We start from the raw sequence: 18,618 nt of genomic DNA, 5'->3' as shown, positions 1-18,618 counted from the left end.
CCGGCACGGAGCGGGTCCATCTTCAAGACATCCGGCGCGGAGCATCCTCTTCTTTCGATGGCTGTTGAAGAATGAATTTTCCCTTTAAATGACAACATCCAAGATGGCGTCCCTTACATTCCGATTGGCTGATAGAATTCTATCAGCCAATAGGAATTAAGGGGTAAAATCCTATTGGCTGTTGCAATCAGCCAATAGAATTGAGCTTTCATCCTATCAGGTTTAGGGGTTAATAGGTTTATTATAGCGGCGGAGTGGGCAGACGGCAGACGGCAGATTATGTTTAAATAGTGTTTTGGATGCAGGAGGGCGGCGGTTTAGGGGATAATAATTTTATTATAGTGGCGACGTTAATACATTTTTTAAGTGGCGGCGATGTCAGGAGCCACAGATTATGGGTAAATTATTTTATTTTATTATTTGTGATGCGGGAGGGCCTCGGTTTAGGGGTTAATAGATAGTTTATGGGTGTTAGTGTACTTTTTAACACTTTAGTTATGAGTTTTATGGTACAGCTTTGTAACGTAAAACTCATAACTACTGACTTTAGATGGCAGTACGAATCTTGACGGTATAGGGTGTACCGCTCACTTTTTGGCCTCACAGCAAAACTTGTAATACCGGCGCTATGGGAGTCCCATTGAAAAAGGACTTTTTTAAAAGTGCGGTACTGACGTTGCGTGACGGCCAAAAAAGTGTGCGGTACACCTATACCTACAAGACTTGTAATAGCGGCGTTAGGGAAAAAGCAGCGTTATGAAACATAACGCTGCTTTTTCACTCATAACGCCAAACTCGTAATCTAGCTGTGTGTCTCTAAACTTAGCACTAGTATCTAACTGTAACCTTAAACTTAGCCCTAGTATTTAACTGTACCCTAAACTTAGCACCAGTACCTAAATTTAACCCTAATCTTAGCCCCAGTACCTAACTGTACCCTAAACATAGCCCTAGTACTTAACTGTAACCCTAAACTTATCCCCAGTATCTAACTGTAACACTAAACTTAGCTCCAGTACCTAACTGTTACCCTAAACTTAGCCCCAGTATCTAACTGTTGCCTAAACGTAGCCCTAGTACTTAACTGTAACCCTAAACTTAGCCCCAGTACCTAACTGTAAAACACTAAACTTAGCTCCAGTACCTAACTGTAACCCTAAACTTAGCCCCAGTATCTAACTGTTGCCTAAAAATAGCCCTAGTACTTAACTGTAACCCTAAACTTAGCCCCAGTACCTAACTGTAACCCTAAACTTAGCTCCAGTACCTAACTGTTACCCTAAACTTAGCCCCAGTATCTAACTGTTGCCTAAACGTAGCCCTAGTACTTAACTGTAACCCTAAACTTAGCCCCAGTACCTAACTGTAACCCTAAACTTAGCTCCAGTACCTAACTTTTACCCTAAACTTAGCCCCAGTATCTAACTGTTGCCTAAACCTAGCACCAGTACTTAACTATAACCCTAAACTTAGCCCCAGTACCTAACTGTTACCCTAAACTTAGCCCCAGTATCTAACTGTTGCCTAAACGTAGCCCTAGTACTTAAATGTAACCCTAAACTTAGCCCCAGTACCTAACTGTAACCCTAAACTTAGCCCCAGTACCTAACTGTAACCCTAAACTTAGCCCCAGTACCTAACTGTAACCCTAAACTTAGCCCTAATACCTTACTGTAACCCTAAACTTAGCCCTAGTACCTAACTGTAACCCTAAACTTAGCTCCAGTACCTAACTGTTACCCTAAACTTAGCCCCAGTATCTAACTGTTGCCTAAACTTAGCCCCAGTACCTAACTGTAACCCTAAACTTAGCCCCAGTACCTAACTGTAACCCTAAACTTAGCCCCAGTACCTAACTGTAACCCTAAACTTAGCCCTAATACCTTACTGTAACCCTAAACTTAGCCCTAGTACCTAACTGTAACCCTAAAATTAGCTCCAGTACCTAACTGTAACCCTAAACTTAGCCCCAGTACCTAACTGTTGCCTAAACCTAGCACCAGTAGTTAACTATATCCTAAACTTAGCCCTAGTACCTAACTGTATCTCTAAATTTAGGCCTAGTACATAACTCTAACCCTAAACTTAGTACCAGTACTTTACTGTAGCCCTAAACTTAACAACAGTACCTACCTGTAACCCTAAACTTAGCCCCAGTACCTAACTGTAACTCTAAATTAATAATATCTTATTATAACTAGTATATATCTGGCTATATCTAGTAATATCTGGCTGGTTAAGGGTCCTGAGGACTGGAGTTGGTTGACATTGACCTTATCTGTAACCATAACTTAGCAGAAATGCCCAACTGTAACTCTAAACCTCAATCTCCAACAATATCCTTCCATAGTTAATTGTCCCTCAAACTACTGGACTTTTGCTACAGGTAGTTATATGGGTATCTTGTTATTTAGGGCTATGGTAATGGGTTTAAGACAGCAGACAACCAGTAATGGATCAGATACATTAAGAAGAATAACCAACCAAACAGACATTACACCGCAATATAATCAGTATGTTACTCAGAATAATATTCAGCAACAGGTCAATATATCAAGCACAATCAGCCACAAATATGGGATCCCAATGATCCCCCTGATCACATTGAGTTAATAAGACATTAACAGGAGCCACAGATTATGGGTAAATTATTTTATTTTATTATTTGTGATGCGGGAGGGCCTCGGTTTAGGGGTTAATAGATAGTTTATGGGTGTTAGTGTACTTTTTAACACTTTAGTTATGAGTTTTATGGTACAGCTTTGTAACGTAAAACTCATAACTACTGACTTTAGATGGCAGTACGAATCTTGACGGTATAGGGTGTACCGCTCACTTTTTGGCCTCACAGCAAAACTTGTAATACCGGCGCTATGGGAGTCCCATTGAAAAAGGACTTTTTTAAAAGTGCGGTACTGACGTTGCGTGACGGCCAAAAAAGTGTGCGGTACACCTATACCTACAAGACTTGTAATAGCGGCGTTAGGGAAAAAGCAGCGTTATGAAACATAACGCTGCTTTTTCACTCATAACGCCAAACTCGTAATCTAGCTGTGTGTCTCTAAACTTAGCACTAGTATCTAACTGTAACCTTAAACTTAGCCCCAGTACCTAACTGTACCCTAACCTTAGCCCTAGTACCCAACTGTGTCTCTAAACTTAGCCCTAGTATTTAACTGTACCCTAAACTTAGCACCAGTACCTAAATTTAACCCTAATCTTAGCCCCAGTACCTAACTGTACCCTAAACATAGCCCTAGTACTTAACTGTAACCCTAAACTTATCCCCAGTATCTAACTGTAACACTAAACTTAGCTCCAGTACCTAACTGTTACCCTAAACTTAGCCCCAGTATCTAACTGTTGCCTAAACGTAGCCCTAGTACTTAACTGTAACCCTAAACTTAGCCCCAGTACCTAACTGTAAAACACTAAACTTAGCTCCAGTACCTAACTGTAACCCTAAACTTAGCCCCAGTATCTAACTGTTGCCTAAAAATAGCCCTAGTACTTAACTGTAACCCTAAACTTAGCCCCAGTACCTAACTGTAACCCTAAACTTAGCTCCAGTACCTAACTGTTACCCTAAACTTAGCCCCAGTATCTAACTGTTGCCTAAACGTAGCCCTAGTACTTAACTGTAACCCTAAACTTAGCCCCAGTACCTAACTGTAACCCTAAACTTAGCTCCAGTACCTAACTTTTACCCTAAACTTAGCCCCAGTATCTAACTGTTGCCTAAACCTAGCACCAGTAAACTTAGCCCTAGTATTTAACTGTACCCTAAACTTAGCACCAGTACCTAAATTTAACCCTAATCTTAGCCCCAGTACCTAACTGTACCCTAAACATAGCCCTAGTACTTAACTGTAACCCTAAACTTATCCCCAGTATCTAACTGTAACCCTAAACTTAGCCCCAGTACCTAACTGTAACCCTAAACTTAGCCCCAGTACCTAACTGTAACCCTAAACTTAGCCCCAGTACCTAACTGTAACCCTAAACTTAGCCCTAATACCTTACTGTAACCCTAAACTTAGCCCTAGTACCTAACTGTAACCCTAAACTTAGCTCCAGTACCTAACTGTTACCCTAAACTTAGCCCCAGTATCTAACTGTTGCCTAAACTTAGCCCCAGTACCTAACTGTAACCCTAAACTTAGCCCCAGTACCTAACTGTAACCCTAAACTTAGCCCCAGTACCTAACTGTAACCCTAAACTTAGCCCTAATACCTTACTGTAACCCTAAACTTAGCCCTAGTACCTAACTGTAACCCTAAAATTAGCTCCAGTACCTAACTGTAACCCTAAACTTAGCCCCAGTACCTAACTGTTGCCTAAACCTAGCACCAGTAGTTAACTATATCCTAAACTTAGCCCTAGTACCTAACTGTATCTCTAAATTTAGGCCTAGTACATAACTCTAACCCTAAACTTAGTACCAGTACTTTACTGTAGCCCTAAACTTAACAACAGTACCTACCTGTAACCCTAAACTTAGCCCCAGTACCTTACTGTAACTCTAAATTAATAATATCTTATTATAACTAGTATATATCTGGCTATATCTAGTAATATCTGGCTGGTTAAGGGTCCTGAGGACTGGAGTTGGTTGACATTGACCTTATCTGTAACCATAACTTAGCAGAAATGCCCAACTGTAACTCTAAACCTCAATCTCCAACAATATCCTTCCATAGTTAATTGTCCCTCAAACTACTGGACTTTTGCTACAGGTAGTTATATGGGTATCTTGTTATTTAGGGCTATGGTAATGGGTTTAAGACAGCAGACAACCAGTAATGGATCAGATACATTAAGAAGAATAACCAACCAAACAGACATTACACCGCAATATAATCAGTATGTTACTCAGAATAATATTCAGCAACAGGTCAATATATCAAGCACAATCAGCCACAAATATGGGATCCCAATGATCCCCCTGATCACATTGAGTTAATAAGACATTAACAGGAGCCACAGATTATGGGTAAATTATTTTATTTTATTATTTGTGATGCGGGAGGGCCTCGGTTTAGGGGTTAATAGATAGTTTATGGGTGTTAGTGTACTTTTTAACACTTTAGTTATGAGTTTTATGGTACAGCTTTGTAACGTAAAACTCATAACTACTGACTTTAGATGGCAGTACGAATCTTGACGGTATAGGGTGTACCGCTCACTTTTTGGCCTCACAGCAAAACTTGTAATACCGGCGCTATGGGAGTCCCATTGAAAAAGGACTTTTTTAAAAGTGCGGTACTGACGTTGCGTGACGGCCAAAAAAGTGTGCGGTACACCTATACCTACAAGACTTGTAATAGCGGCGTTAGGGAAAAAGCAGCGTTATGAAACATAACGCTGCTTTTTCACTCATAACGCCAAACTCGTAATCTAGCTGTGTGTCTCTAAACTTAGCACTAGTATCTAACTGTAACCTTAAACTTAGCCCCAGTACCTAACTGTACCCTAACCTTAGCCCTAGTACCCAACTGTGTCTCTAAACTTAGCCCTAGTATTTAACTGTACCCTAAACTTAGCACCAGTACCTAAATTTAACCCTAATCTTAGCCCCAGTACCTAACTGTACCCTAAACATAGCCCTAGTACTTAACTGTAACCCTAAACTTATCCCCAGTATCTAACTGTAACACTAAACTTAGCTCCAGTACCTAACTGTTACCCTAATCTTAGCCCCAGTATCTAACTGTTGCCTAAACGTAGCCCTAGTACTTAACTGTAACCCTAAACTTAGCCCCAGTACCTAACTGTAAAACACTAAACTTAGCTCCAGTACCTAACTGTAACCCTAAACTTAGCCCCAGTATCTAACTGTTGCCTAAAAATAGCCCTAGTACTTAACTGTAACCCTAAACTTAGCCCCAGTACCTAACTGTAACCCTAAACTTAGCTCCAGTACCTAACTGTTACCCTAAACTTAGCCCCAGTATCTAACTGTTGCCTAAACGTAGCCCTAGTACTTAACTGTAACCCTAAACTTAGCCCCAGTACCTAACTGTAACCCTAAACTTAGCTCCAGTACCTAACTTTTACCCTAAACTTAGCCCCAGTATCTAACTGTTGCCTAAACCTAGCACCAGTAAACTTAGCCCTAGTATTTAACTGTACCCTAAACTTAGCACCAGTACCTAAATTTAACCCTAATCTTAGCCCCAGTACCTAACTGTACCCTAAACATAGCCCTAGTACTTAACTGTAACCCTAAACTTATCCCCAGTATCTAACTGTAACACTAAACTTAGCCCCAGTACCTAACTGTAACCCTAAACTTAGCCCCAGTACCTAACTGTAACCCTAAACTTAGCCCCAGTACCTAACTGTAACCCTAAACTTAGCCCTAATACCTTACTGTAACCCTAAACTTAGCCCTAGTACCTAACTGTAACCCTAAACTTAGCTCCAGTACCTAACTGTTACCCTAAACTTAGCCCCAGTATCTAACTGTTGCCTAAACTTAGCCCCAGTACCTAACTGTAACCCTAAACTTAGCCCCAGTACCTAACTGTAACCCTAAACTTAGCCCCAGTACCTAACTGTAACCCTAAACTTAGCCCTAATACCTTACTGTAACCCTAAACTTAGCCCTAGTACCTAACTGTAACCCTAAAATTAGCTCCAGTACCTAACTGTAACCCTAAACTTAGCCCCAGTACCTAACTGTTGCCTAAACCTAGCACCAGTAGTTAACTATATCCTAAACTTAGCCCTAGTACCTAACTGTATCTCTAAATTTAGGCCTAGTACATAACTCTAACCCTAAACTTAGTACCAGTACTTTACTGTAGCCCTAAACTTAACAACAGTACCTACCTGTAACCCTAAACTTAGCCCCAGTACCTAACTGTAACTCTAAATTAATAATATCTTATTATAACTAGTATATATCTGGCTATATCTAGTAATATCTGGCTGGTTAAGGGTCCTGAGGACTGGAGTTGGTTGACATTGACCTTATCTGTAACCATAACTTAGCAGAAATGCCCAACTGTAACTCTAAACCTCAATCTCCAACAATATCCTTCCATAGTTAATTGTCCCTCAAACTACTGGACTTTTGCTACAGGTAGTTATATGGGTATCTTGTTATTTAGGGCTATGGTAATGGGTTTAAGACAGCAGACAACCAGTAATGGATCAGATACATTAAGAAGAATAACCAACCAAACAGACATTACACCGCAATATAATCAGTATGTTACTCAGAATAATATTCAGCAACAGGTCAATATATCAAGCACAATCAGCCACAAATATGGGATCCCAATGATCCCCCTGATCACATTGAGTTAATAAGACATTAACAGGAGCCACAGATTATGGGTAAATTATTTTATTTTATTATTTGTGATGCGGGAGGGCCTCGGTTTAGGGGTTAATAGATAGTTTATGGGTGTTAGTGTACTTTTTAACACTTTAGTTATGAGTTTTATGGTACAGCTTTGTAACGTAAAACTCATAACTACTGACTTTAGATGGCAGTACGAATCTTGACGGTATAGGGTGTACCGCTCACTTTTTGGCCTCACAGCAAAACTTGTAATACCGGCGCTATGGGAGTCCCATTGAAAAAGGACTTTTTTAAAAGTGCGGTACTGACGTTGCGTGACGGCCAAAAAAGTGTGCGGTACACCTATACCTACAAGACTTGTAATAGCGGCGTTAGGGAAAAAGCAGCGTTATGAAACATAACGCTGCTTTTTCACTCATAACGCCAAACTCGTAATCTAGCTGTGTGTCTCTAAACTTAGCACTAGTATCTAACTGTAACCTTAAACTTAGCCCCAGTACCTAACTGTACCCTAACCTTAGCCCTAGTACCCAACTGTGTCTCTAAACTTAGCCCTAGTATTTAACTGTACCCTAAACTTAGCACCAGTACCTAAATTTAACCCTAATCTTAGCCCCAGTACCTAACTGTACCCTAAACATAGCCCTAGTACTTAACTGTAACCCTAAACTTATCCCCAGTATCTAACTGTAACACTAAACTTAGCTCCAGTACCTAACTGTTACCCTAAACTTAGCCCCAGTATCTAACTGTTGCCTAAACGTAGCCCTAGTACTTAACTGTAACCCTAAACTTAGCCCCAGTACCTAACTGTAAAACACTAAACTTAGCTCCAGTACCTAACTGTAACCCTAAACTTAGCCCCAGTATCTAACTGTTGCCTAAAAATAGCCCTAGTACTTAACTGTAACCCTAAACTTAGCCCCAGTACCTAACTGTAACCCTAAACTTAGCTCCAGTACCTAACTGTTACCCTAAACTTAGCCCCAGTATCTAACTGTTGCCTAAACGTAGCCCTAGTACTTAACTGTAACCCTAAACTTAGCCCCAGTACCTAACTGTAACCCTAAACTTAGCTCCAGTACCTAACTTTTACCCTAAACTTAGCCCCAGTATCTAACTGTTGCCTAAACCTAGCACCAGTAAACTTAGCCCTAGTATTTAACTGTACCCTAAACTTAGCACCAGTACCTAAATTTAACCCTAATCTTAGCCCCAGTACCTAACTGTACCCTAAACATAGCCCTAGTACTTAACTGTAACCCTAAACTTATCCCCAGTATCTAACTGTAACACTAAACTTAGCCCCAGTACCTAACTGTAACCCTAAACTTAGCCCCAGTACCTAACTGTAACCCTAAACTTAGCCCCAGTACCTAACTGTAACCCTAAACTTAGCCCTAATACCTTACTGTAACCCTAAACTTAGCCCTAGTACCTAACTGTAACCCTAAACTTAGCTCCAGTACCTAACTGTTACCCTAAACTTAGCCCCAGTATCTAACTGTTGCCTAAACTTAGCCCCAGTACCTAACTGTAACCCTAAACTTAGCCCCAGTACCTAACTGTAACCCTAAACTTAGCCCCAGTACCTAACTGTAACCCTAAACTTAGCCCTAATACCTTACTGTAACCCTAAACTTAGCCCTAGTACCTAACTGTAACCCTAAACTTAGCTCCAGTACCTAACTGTAACCCTAAACTTAGCCCCAGTACCTAACTGTTGCCTAAACCTAGCACCAGTAGTTAACTATATCCTAAACTTAGCCCTAGTACCTAACTGTATCTCTAAATTTAGGCCTAGTACATAACTCTAACCCTAAACTTAGTACCAGTACTTTACTGTAGCCCTAAACTTAACAACAGTACCTACCTGTAACCCTAAACTTAGCCCCAGTACCTAACTGTAACTCTAAATTAATAATATCTTATTATAACTAGTATATATCTGGCTATATCTAGTAATATCTGGCTGGTTAAGGGTCCTGAGGACTGGAGTTGGTTGACATTGACCTTATCTGTAACCATAACTTAGCAGAAATGCCCAACTGTAACTCTAAACCTCAATCTCCAACAATATCCTTCCATAGTTAATTGTCCCTCAAACTACTGGACTTTTGCTACAGGTAGTTATATGGGTATCTTGTTATTTAGGGCTATGGTAATGGGTTTAAGACAGCAGACAACCAGTAATGGATCAGATACATTAAGAAGAATAACCAACCAAACAGACATTACACCGCAATATAATCAGTATGTTACTCAGAATAATATTCAGCAACAGGTCAATATATCAAGCACAATCAGCCACAAATATGGGATCCCAATGATCCCCCTGATCACATTGAGTTAATAAGACATTAACACCTAATATATGTTTTGCTTATGCAGACTAGCGTTTGTGAGAATGAGAGCAAAATGAGTTTGTATATAAGAAAAGTATGTGTTATAGTATGTAAGAGACTGCTCCGAGATAACAACTCACCATAGAACAAGCTACTGAGCTGTACGTTACTGGTAGAGCACTTCTCTTTCTGTATGTGTGTTTTATAGTAAGTAAGAGACTGCTTCCAGGTGGTAACTCGCCATAGAACAAGCTGTTTGTTCCTGGTAGAGCGCTTCTCTTTCTGTATGTGTGTGTTATAGTAAGTAAGAGACTGCTCCCAGGTGGTAACTCGTCATAGAACAAGCTGTTTGTTCCTGGTAGAGCGCTTCTCTTTCTGTATGTGTGTGTTAAAGTAAGTAAAAGACTACTCCCAGATGATAACTTGCAGTAGAACAAGCTACTGAGCTGTACACTACTTGTAGAGCGCTTCTCTTTCTGCATGTATGTGTTAAAGTAATAAGAGACTACTCCCAGGTGGTAACTCGCTATGGAACAAGCTACTGGGCTGTATGTTCCTAGTAGAGTGCTTCTCTTTCTATATGTGTGTGTTATATTAAGTAAGAGACTGCTCCCAGGTGGTAACTCGTCATAGAACAAGTTACTGAGCTGTACGTTCCTTGCAGAGTGCTTCTTTTTCTGTATGTGTGTGTTATAGTAAGTAAGAGGCTGCTCCCAGGTGGTAACTCACCAACGACAAAAAGCTACTGAGCTGTACGTTCCTGGTAGAGTGCTTTTCTTTCTGTATGTGTGTGTTATAGTAAGTAATAGACTGCTCCCAGGTGGTAACTCTCAGTAGAACAAGCTACTGAGCTGTACGTTCCTGGTAGAGTATTTCTCTTTCTGTAGGTGTGTCTTATAGTAATTAAGAGACTGCTCCCAGGTGGTAACTCACCAACAACAAAAAGCTACTGAGCTGTACGTTCCTGGTAGAGCGCTTTTTTTTCTGTATGTGTGTGTTATAGTAAGTAAGAGGCTGCTCCCAGGTGGTAACTCGCCAACGACAAAAAGCTACTGATAGAGCGCTTCTCTTTCTGTATCTGTGTGTTAAAGTAAGTAAGAGGCTACTCCCAGGTGGTAACTCGCTATGGAACAAGCTACTGGGCTGTATGTTCCTGGTAGAGTGCTTCTCTTTCTATATGTGTGTGTTATATTAAGTAAGAGACTGCTCCCAGGTGGTAACTCGTCATAGAACAAGCTGTTTGTTCCTGGTAGAGCGCTTCTCTTTCTGTATGTGTGTGTTAAAGTAAGTAAAAGACTACTCCCAGATGGTAACTTGCAGTAGAACAAGCTACTGAGCTGTACGCTACTTGTAGAGCACTTCTCTTTCTGCATGTATGTGTTAAAGTAAGTAAGAGACTACTCCCAGGTGGTAACTCGCTATGGAACAAGCTACTGGGCTGTACGTTCCTGGTAGAGTGCTTCTCTTTCTATATGTGTGTGTTATATTAAGTAAGAGACTGCTCCCAGGTGGTAACTCATCATAGAACAAGCTACTGAGCTGTACGTTCCTTGTAGAGTACTTCTCTTTCTGTATGTGTGTGTTATAGTAAGTAAGAGGCTGCTCCCAGGTGGTAACTCACCAACGACAAAAAGCTACTGAGCTGTACGCTCCTGGTAGAGTGCTTTTCTTTCTGTATGTGTGTGTTATAGTAAGTAATAGACTGCTCCCAGGTGGTAACTCTCAGTAGAACAAACTACTGAGCTGTACGCTCCTGGTAGAGTATTCCTCTTTCTGTAGGTTATAGTAAGTAAGAGGCTGCTCCCAGGTGGTAACTCACCAACGACAAAAAGCTACTGAGCTGTACGTTCCTGGTAGAACGCTTCTCTTTCTGTATCTGTGTGTTAAAGTAAGTAAGAGACTGCTCCTAGCTGTACGTTACAGGTAGAGCGCTTCTCTTTCTGTATGTGTGTGTTATAGTAAGTAAGAGACTGCTCCCAGGTGGTAACTTGTCATGGAACAAGCTACTGGGCTGTACGTTCCTGGTAGAGCACTTCTCTTTCTGTATGTGTGTGTTATATTTAGTAAGAGACTGCTCCTAGGTGGTAACTCACCAACAATAACAAGCTACTGAGCTGTACGTTCCTGGTAGAGCGCTTCTTTTTCTGTATGTGTGTGTTATAGTAAGTAAGAGACTGCTGCTAGGTGGTAATTTGCTATAGAACTGAGCTGTTTGTTCCTGGTAGAGCGCTTCTCTTTCGGTATGTGTGTGTTATAGTTACACTACTTGTGATCTCTTCATATGGTCTGTCTGCTCCAGACACAGGTCTTTTGCTTTGCCACAATATCAAGAACACTCAGTACATTATAAATAACACACGACTAACTGGCCATACTGAAAAACAAAACAAAGACCTGTGGCTGTAGGATGTTGAGTACCAAGAATTACAGTACAGATAGGTTTTAAAAGCAATTTAAATTTTTTGCATGTAAAATGTTTTTACAATACCTGCTCACCTCCGTTTAGGGTTTAGGAGGAGCTTTTCACCGTGAGTAAAAGAAGGTTTATCTGCATAAATATTTCTTTCATGTTCATGAGCATCTGGTATTTGGGTGGAGTTTTGTTCAATCACAACGTGTTTCTGTCTCTAGTAGGTTGGACATTTGGGAGACCACTTACTGACTAATCACATAGAAATGTGAGGAATCCCCGCAGAAAGGCAATGCAAGTTATATGTATTGCAGTCAAACAATAGAAACAAAAATGTGTGTTTTCTGGGTGTGGGCTATGAATAGACATTCTGGAAAGCTAAAGTATTTTGTACTTTCCCTCCCAGCAATAAATCTGAGTGACTGAAAGTGAGTTGTATTGTTGCATGGCTACATTCAGGGCTTAACTAGCTATACAAACTCTTCTTGGCTAATTTACAAAACGTTCCTTCTTACACTAGTTGTAAATGTGCTTATTTATTCTGCTGAAAATAAACTATAATAGCTTCTAGGTCTGCAACCAAAACATCACAACAGGAGGAGCAAATAGCAACGCGCAGTATCAGGGGAGAAATTCTTTATGGGGGGAACTTATACCCAGGTTCCAGGGTTAATTTTGACAGCAAATTTTGATTTAGTTTTAGTCAAAGGGGCTGATTTAACAAATGGCAGGTGCCCGACATCTCTAAATGCCGACATTATACGCTGTTGCAATTTATCATTGCACAAGCATTTCTGGTGAAATGCTTGTGCAATGTTGCCCCCTGTACATTTGCGGCCGATCAGCCACCAGCAGGGGGTGTCAATCATCCTGATCGGATCGGGATAATTGCAGTCTGCCACCTTACGACTGCTGCTTATTAACTTATGTTACCCGCGAGCCGGAAACATTGTGCGGAGCAAGCAGTACGGCTGTTTGATAAATCTCCCCCATAGTCTTAACTAAAATGCCATTTAGTTTTAGTCGTATTTTAGTCATCTGAATTGTTTGTTTTAGTCGACTAAATCTAGTGGGTTTAATTAAAGTGTAATGCATTATATAGGCATCTCTCTAGAATTTCCAAACTCATTATATACTCCGGAGAAAACAAATATTAACCTGTTATTACTTATGGTATTAAGGTTTGAACATGCAATACAGACACAGATTAAACTGTTGTTATATATAAAATGTCTTTAAATAAAACCAAGTCTCATAAAGAAAAAAAAATATTTTCCACAAAGGGCCAGTAATTAGATATGCATTGATTATAACAACTTGCTTATGCCATTCTTTATTTTTTTTAAGCAGAAGTGCAACTCTAAAATATTAAAAAGAACTGTATTAGCTGTAATGCCATTGCACATATTACTTAGCCGTCTGTATAGGACTGGAAGTCCAAAGAGATTAGTTCTGATTGGATTTCATCCCAAACTGTCCCTACATAACATTTTAGTCTAGTTTTAGTCAACTAAAATGTCAATAGATTTTCGTTATAGTTTTAGACATTATAACTAGTTTTTATTTAGTTTCAGTCTAGTTGTAGTCACTGAAAAAGTGTTGTTTATGAAAATTATGACGAAAATTCTTAGTCGACTAAATTAACACTGCCAGGGTCTCCATATTATCATAATCCATTCTTCTTTTTCCTACACAGAAATATAAACAGATCAATCACTTACCTCTCTGAGACTGCTGGATTCACTAGATTTAGTTACATACTAACAAACTGACATAATAACATTGTATGAACTTAAATGAAGGATTCAATGAGAAGGGATCTAAAGTTTAATGTCAAAAAGTACAAATTTACCTCATTTGAGAAAATATAATACAAAGGTTAATTACAGACTCAATTGCCCTTTTCTGACTTTTACAAAAGAAAAACATGACTTGGGAATTAATATTTCAGATGCTATGAAATTTGGTAAACAATCTAGTATTAGTAGGTAGCGGTATCTGCAGCAAGAATAGTTAGTAATGCAGTGAGTAAGGTCAGTAGAGTGCTTGGTTGTATAATACAGCAGGAATAGTAAGAACTGCAGCCGCGAGTAAGGCCAATAGAGAGCTTGGATATATAGGTAGCGGTATCTGCAGCAGGGATAGTAAATACTGCAATGAGTAAGGCCAGTAGAGAGCTTGGTTGTATAGGTAGCGATATCTGCTCCAGGAATAGTAAGTATTGCAGTAAATAAGGCCAGTAGAGTGCTCGGTTGTATATAGCAGTATCTGCAGCAGAAATAGTGAGTAAGGCCAGTAGAGTGCTTGGTTGTATAGGCAGAGGTATCGGCAGAAGGAATAGTAAGTATTGCAGTGAGTAAGGCCAGTACAGTGCTTGGTTGTATAGGTAGCGGTATCTGCAGCAGGAATAGTAAGCATTGCAGTGAGTAAGGCCAGTATAGTGCTTGGTTGTATAGGTAGTGGTATCTGCAGCAGGAATAGTAAGTATTGCAGTGAGTAAGGCCTGTACAGTGTTTGGTTGTAAAAGCAGAGGTATTTACAGCAGGAACAGTAAGTATTGCAGTGAGTAAGGCCAGTACAGTGCGTATTGCAGTGAGTAAGGCCTGTACAGTGCTTGGTTGTAAAGTCAGAGGTATTTACAGCAGGAATAGTAAGTATTGCAGTGTGCAAGGCCAGTACAGTGCTTGGTTGTAAAGGCAGAGGTATAGTAAGTATTGCAGTGAGTAAGGCCTGTACAGTGTTTGGTTGTAAAAGCAGAGGTATTTACAGCAGGAATAGTAAGTATTGCAGTGAGTAAGGCCAGTACAGTGCGTATTGCAGTGAGTAAGGCCAGCACAGTGCTTGGTTTTAAAGGCAGAGGTATTTACAGCAGGAATAGTAAGTATAGCAGTGAGTAAGGCCAGTACAGTGCTTGGTTGTAAAGTCAGAGATATCTGCAGCAGAAATAGTAAGTATTGCACTGAGTAAGGCCAGTAGAGTGCTTGGTTGTACAGGTAGTGAATTAGCGATATCTGCAGTGGAAATAGTAAGTATTGCAGTGAGTAAGGCCAGTACAGTGCTTGGTTGTATAGGTAGAGGTATTTGCAGCAGAAATAGTAAGTATAGCAGTGAGACTTCTATGAGGTGAATAGCTTATCGCACGCGCAATAGTGTAAGTTTGGCTTTTTGCGCTCGACGGGTTAGCGCTGGAGCGATAACAATTTATTTTCGACTCATAATACCAGCGCAACCCGAATATTATGATTCAGATTAATTATGATTACTAAGCATGATAATATCACAGCCGCTCTAGTTCAGACATTCTATAAAGTTGGTCTATAACTGCATCCTAGGAATAGAGTTCTATGAATGGAAATTCCTCAAGTAATTAAATTACAACATGTAATATGACTACTCATTTTGCACATAGAATTAGGTGTCACAGTTATGCTCTGTATTGTGGAAGAAATGTTTATTTACAAATCTCTTTACAGAGAAACAGATACACTGAGACCTCCAGAATCCAGTTTGGCAAATGCTGAGAATTATTTGGAGCTTTTTGCAAACTGGCTGTATGAAGAAGACCATACCAGGGAAGGACCACCCTCAGCAGACTGGCATATATATAACCTGCAGGCAAGTGATCTTACTGTCCTCTAAAGAATGAAGAGAAATGAAATCATGAAACTTGTATATCCATTTGTTTACTGTAATACACAGTATATCACAATAATTTCCAGCATTGAATTAAAGGGACATTAAACACTTTGAGATGGTAATATAAAATGATAAATTGTATATAATAAAACAACTCTGCAATATACTTTCATTATTTATTTTGTCCTCTTTGCCTGTAATTCCATTCTGAAATTGTGAGCTTTTCAGTTCCTGTTAGAAATGGAAGTGCAGAACACTGTTAAATCCAGCACAACCATTGGCTGCACACTCTAGTGATCTATTTATAACGGTCCCTAATTGGCCACAGTTGAGAAGGTAATACAAGTTACAACATGGCAGCTCCCAGTGTTTTATAGACACTAAAACTTTACACTTATTTTGTCACTTTTTAAACAACTAATGAAACTTTAAAAAATACATCTACATATTAGTCATGGACTAATCTTTTCTTTTAATGCATCATTCTATCTAGCATGTAATTAGTGTTTAATGTCCCTTTAACTATTGGCTAGATTACGAGTTTTGCGTTATAGTGAAAAGCAGCGTTATCAGGTTTTTAAGTTAGGGTTTTTTAGTTAGGGTTTATTTGAAGGGTTGGTTGTGTGGGTGGTGGGTTTTACTGTTGGGGGGTTGTGTGTATTTTTTTTTACAGGTAAAAGAGCTGATTTCTTTGGGGCAATGCCCAGCAAAAGGCCCTTTTAAGGCTATTGGTAGTTTAGTTTAGGCTAGGGTTTTTTTTATTTTGGGTGAGCTTTTTTTATTTTGATAGGACTATTAGATTAGGTGTAATTAGTTTAAAGATCTTGTAATTTGTTTTTTATTTTCTGTAATTTAGTGTTTTTTGTTGTTGTAATTTAGCTAATTGTTTTGAATTAAGTTAATTGTATTTAATTTAGGGAATTTATTTAATTGTAGGGTTAGGTTAGGTGTTAGTGTAACTTAGGTTAGGTTTTATTTTACAGGACAATTTGTATTTATTTTAGCTAGGCATCTATTAAATAGTTAATAACTATTTAGTAACTATTCTACCTAGTTAAAATAAATACAAACTTGCCTGTAAAATAAAAATAAAACCTAAGCTAGCTACAATGTAACTATTAGTTATATTGTAGCTATCTTAGGGTTTATTTTACAGGTAAGTATTTAGTTTTACATAGGAATTATTTAGTTAATGATAGTAAGTTTTATTTATATTTATTTTAATTATATTTAAGTTAGGGGGTGTTAGGGTTAGACTTAGGGGTTAATAAATATAATATAATGCCGTTGACGTTGGGAGCGGCAGATTAGGGGTTAATAAGTGTAGGTAGGTGGCAGCGATGTTAGGGGCAGGAGATTAGGGGTTCATAAGTATAATGTAGGTGGCGGGGATGTCCGGAGCGGCAGATTAGGGGTTAATAACATTATGTAGGTGTCAGCGATGTTGTGGGCAGCAGATTAGGCGTTTAATAAATATAATGTAGGTGTCAGCGAGGTTGGGGGCAGCAGATTATGGTTTAAAAGTATAATGTAGGTGTCAGCGATGTTGGGGGCAGTAGATGAGAGGTTCATAAGTAGCAGATTAGGGGTTAATAACATTATGTAGGTGTCGGCGATGTTGTGGGCAGCAGATTAGGGGTTAATAAATATATTGTAGGTGTCGAAGATGTTGGGGGCAGCAGATGAGGGGTTCATAAGTATAATGTAGGTAGCGGCGATGTCCGGAGCGGCAGATTAGGGGTTAATAAGCATGGTTTCGGCAATGTTGGGGGCGGCAGATTAGGGGTTAATAAGTGTAGGATTAGTGGTGTTTAGACTCGGGGTTCATGCTAGGGTATTAGGTGTAAACATAAAATGTGTTTCCCTATAGGAATCAATGCGGCTGCGTTACTGAGATTTACGCTGCTTTTTGGCAGGTGTTAGACTTTTCTCAGCCGGCTCTCCCCATTGATGTCTATGGGGAAATTGTGCACAAGCATGTATAACCAGCTCACCTCTGACTTAAGCAGCGCTGGTATTGGAGTGCGGTATGGAGCACAATTTTGCTCTACGCTCACTTCTTGCCTTTTAACGCCGGGTTTGTAAAAACCTGTAATACCAGCGCTGTAGGAAAGTGAGCGGTGAGAATAACGTGCAAGTTAGTACTGCACCCCTCATAACGCAAAACTCGTAATCTGGCTGTATGTGCTTTTTGCCACTGACAAGAAGTCTCTGCCACTAATAATGGCTCAGTACCAATATATTGTGTAAGAATTTCCCCTGAAGCAAAAGCTGTATGTAAAGTCATGTCAGTTCAACATTATTGTGCATTACTGACTCTCAGAGAATTAGACCATAATGACCACAATTATTTCAGCCAAACCTTCAGGTTTTTCCACTAGGGCAGAAAAAAAGTTTTAAAAACAACTGTGAAATTAAAACTCATATATTTAGAAAGTTGGTTTGTGATTAAAGGCCACCAAGCAATAAAGGCAAATAATTGTTTTGATCTAAAGACACATATGACACTATATGACACTATATGACACTATATGACACTATATGACACTATATGACACTATATGACACTATTAATGGCCAAGAAGAAACCTGCAAAGCCTTGGGGGTCATATTCATACGTGATACTATACAAAGTAATGGCACAGAAGTGGTGAATTTCTAATGTGTTCTAGTTTTCTTTTCATTTTAGATACAGACTACAGTAAAAGACTTTAATCATGTAACACTGACCTTTTTATTCTCATTATGTTATTGTCATTTTCTAGAACGCTTGTAAAGAACTGAAGAAGGTAAAGCTTGTAATAAACTCTTTAAAGACAGAGAATTGTGCTGATTTAAAAATAACTGAGGAAAGTAAGAGAACTCAGAGACTGGTTGAATATTTTGAATACATCAAGGCGTACATCGACTTAAG

At 39.4% G+C, this 18,618-nt stretch overlaps 1 protein-coding gene across 3 annotated transcripts in view; it reads left to right on the top strand.

Annotated features, from left to right (window-relative positions):
• Positions 1-18,618, top strand: part of LOC128639180 (uncharacterized) — an 80,116-nt gene that overhangs the window by 23,663 nt on the left and 37,835 nt on the right. For all 3 annotated transcript variants that reach the window (XM_053691403.1, XM_053691405.1, XM_053691406.1), the window contains exons 3-4: positions 15,542-15,683; positions 18,470-18,618. In XM_053691403.1, coding sequence (XP_053547378.1) covers positions 15,542-15,683; positions 18,470-18,618 — 291 coding nt within the window. The remainder of the gene's footprint in view (positions 1-15,541; positions 15,684-18,469) is intronic.

The sequence above is a fragment of the Bombina bombina genome, chromosome 8 (genome assembly GCF_027579735.1).
Source record: "Bombina bombina isolate aBomBom1 chromosome 8, aBomBom1.pri, whole genome shotgun sequence".
NCBI classification, from domain to species: domain Eukaryota; kingdom Metazoa; phylum Chordata; class Amphibia; order Anura; family Bombinatoridae; genus Bombina; species Bombina bombina.
Note: the sequence above shows the minus strand (reverse complement) of the source record. Positions and strands in the feature narration are given on the sequence as shown.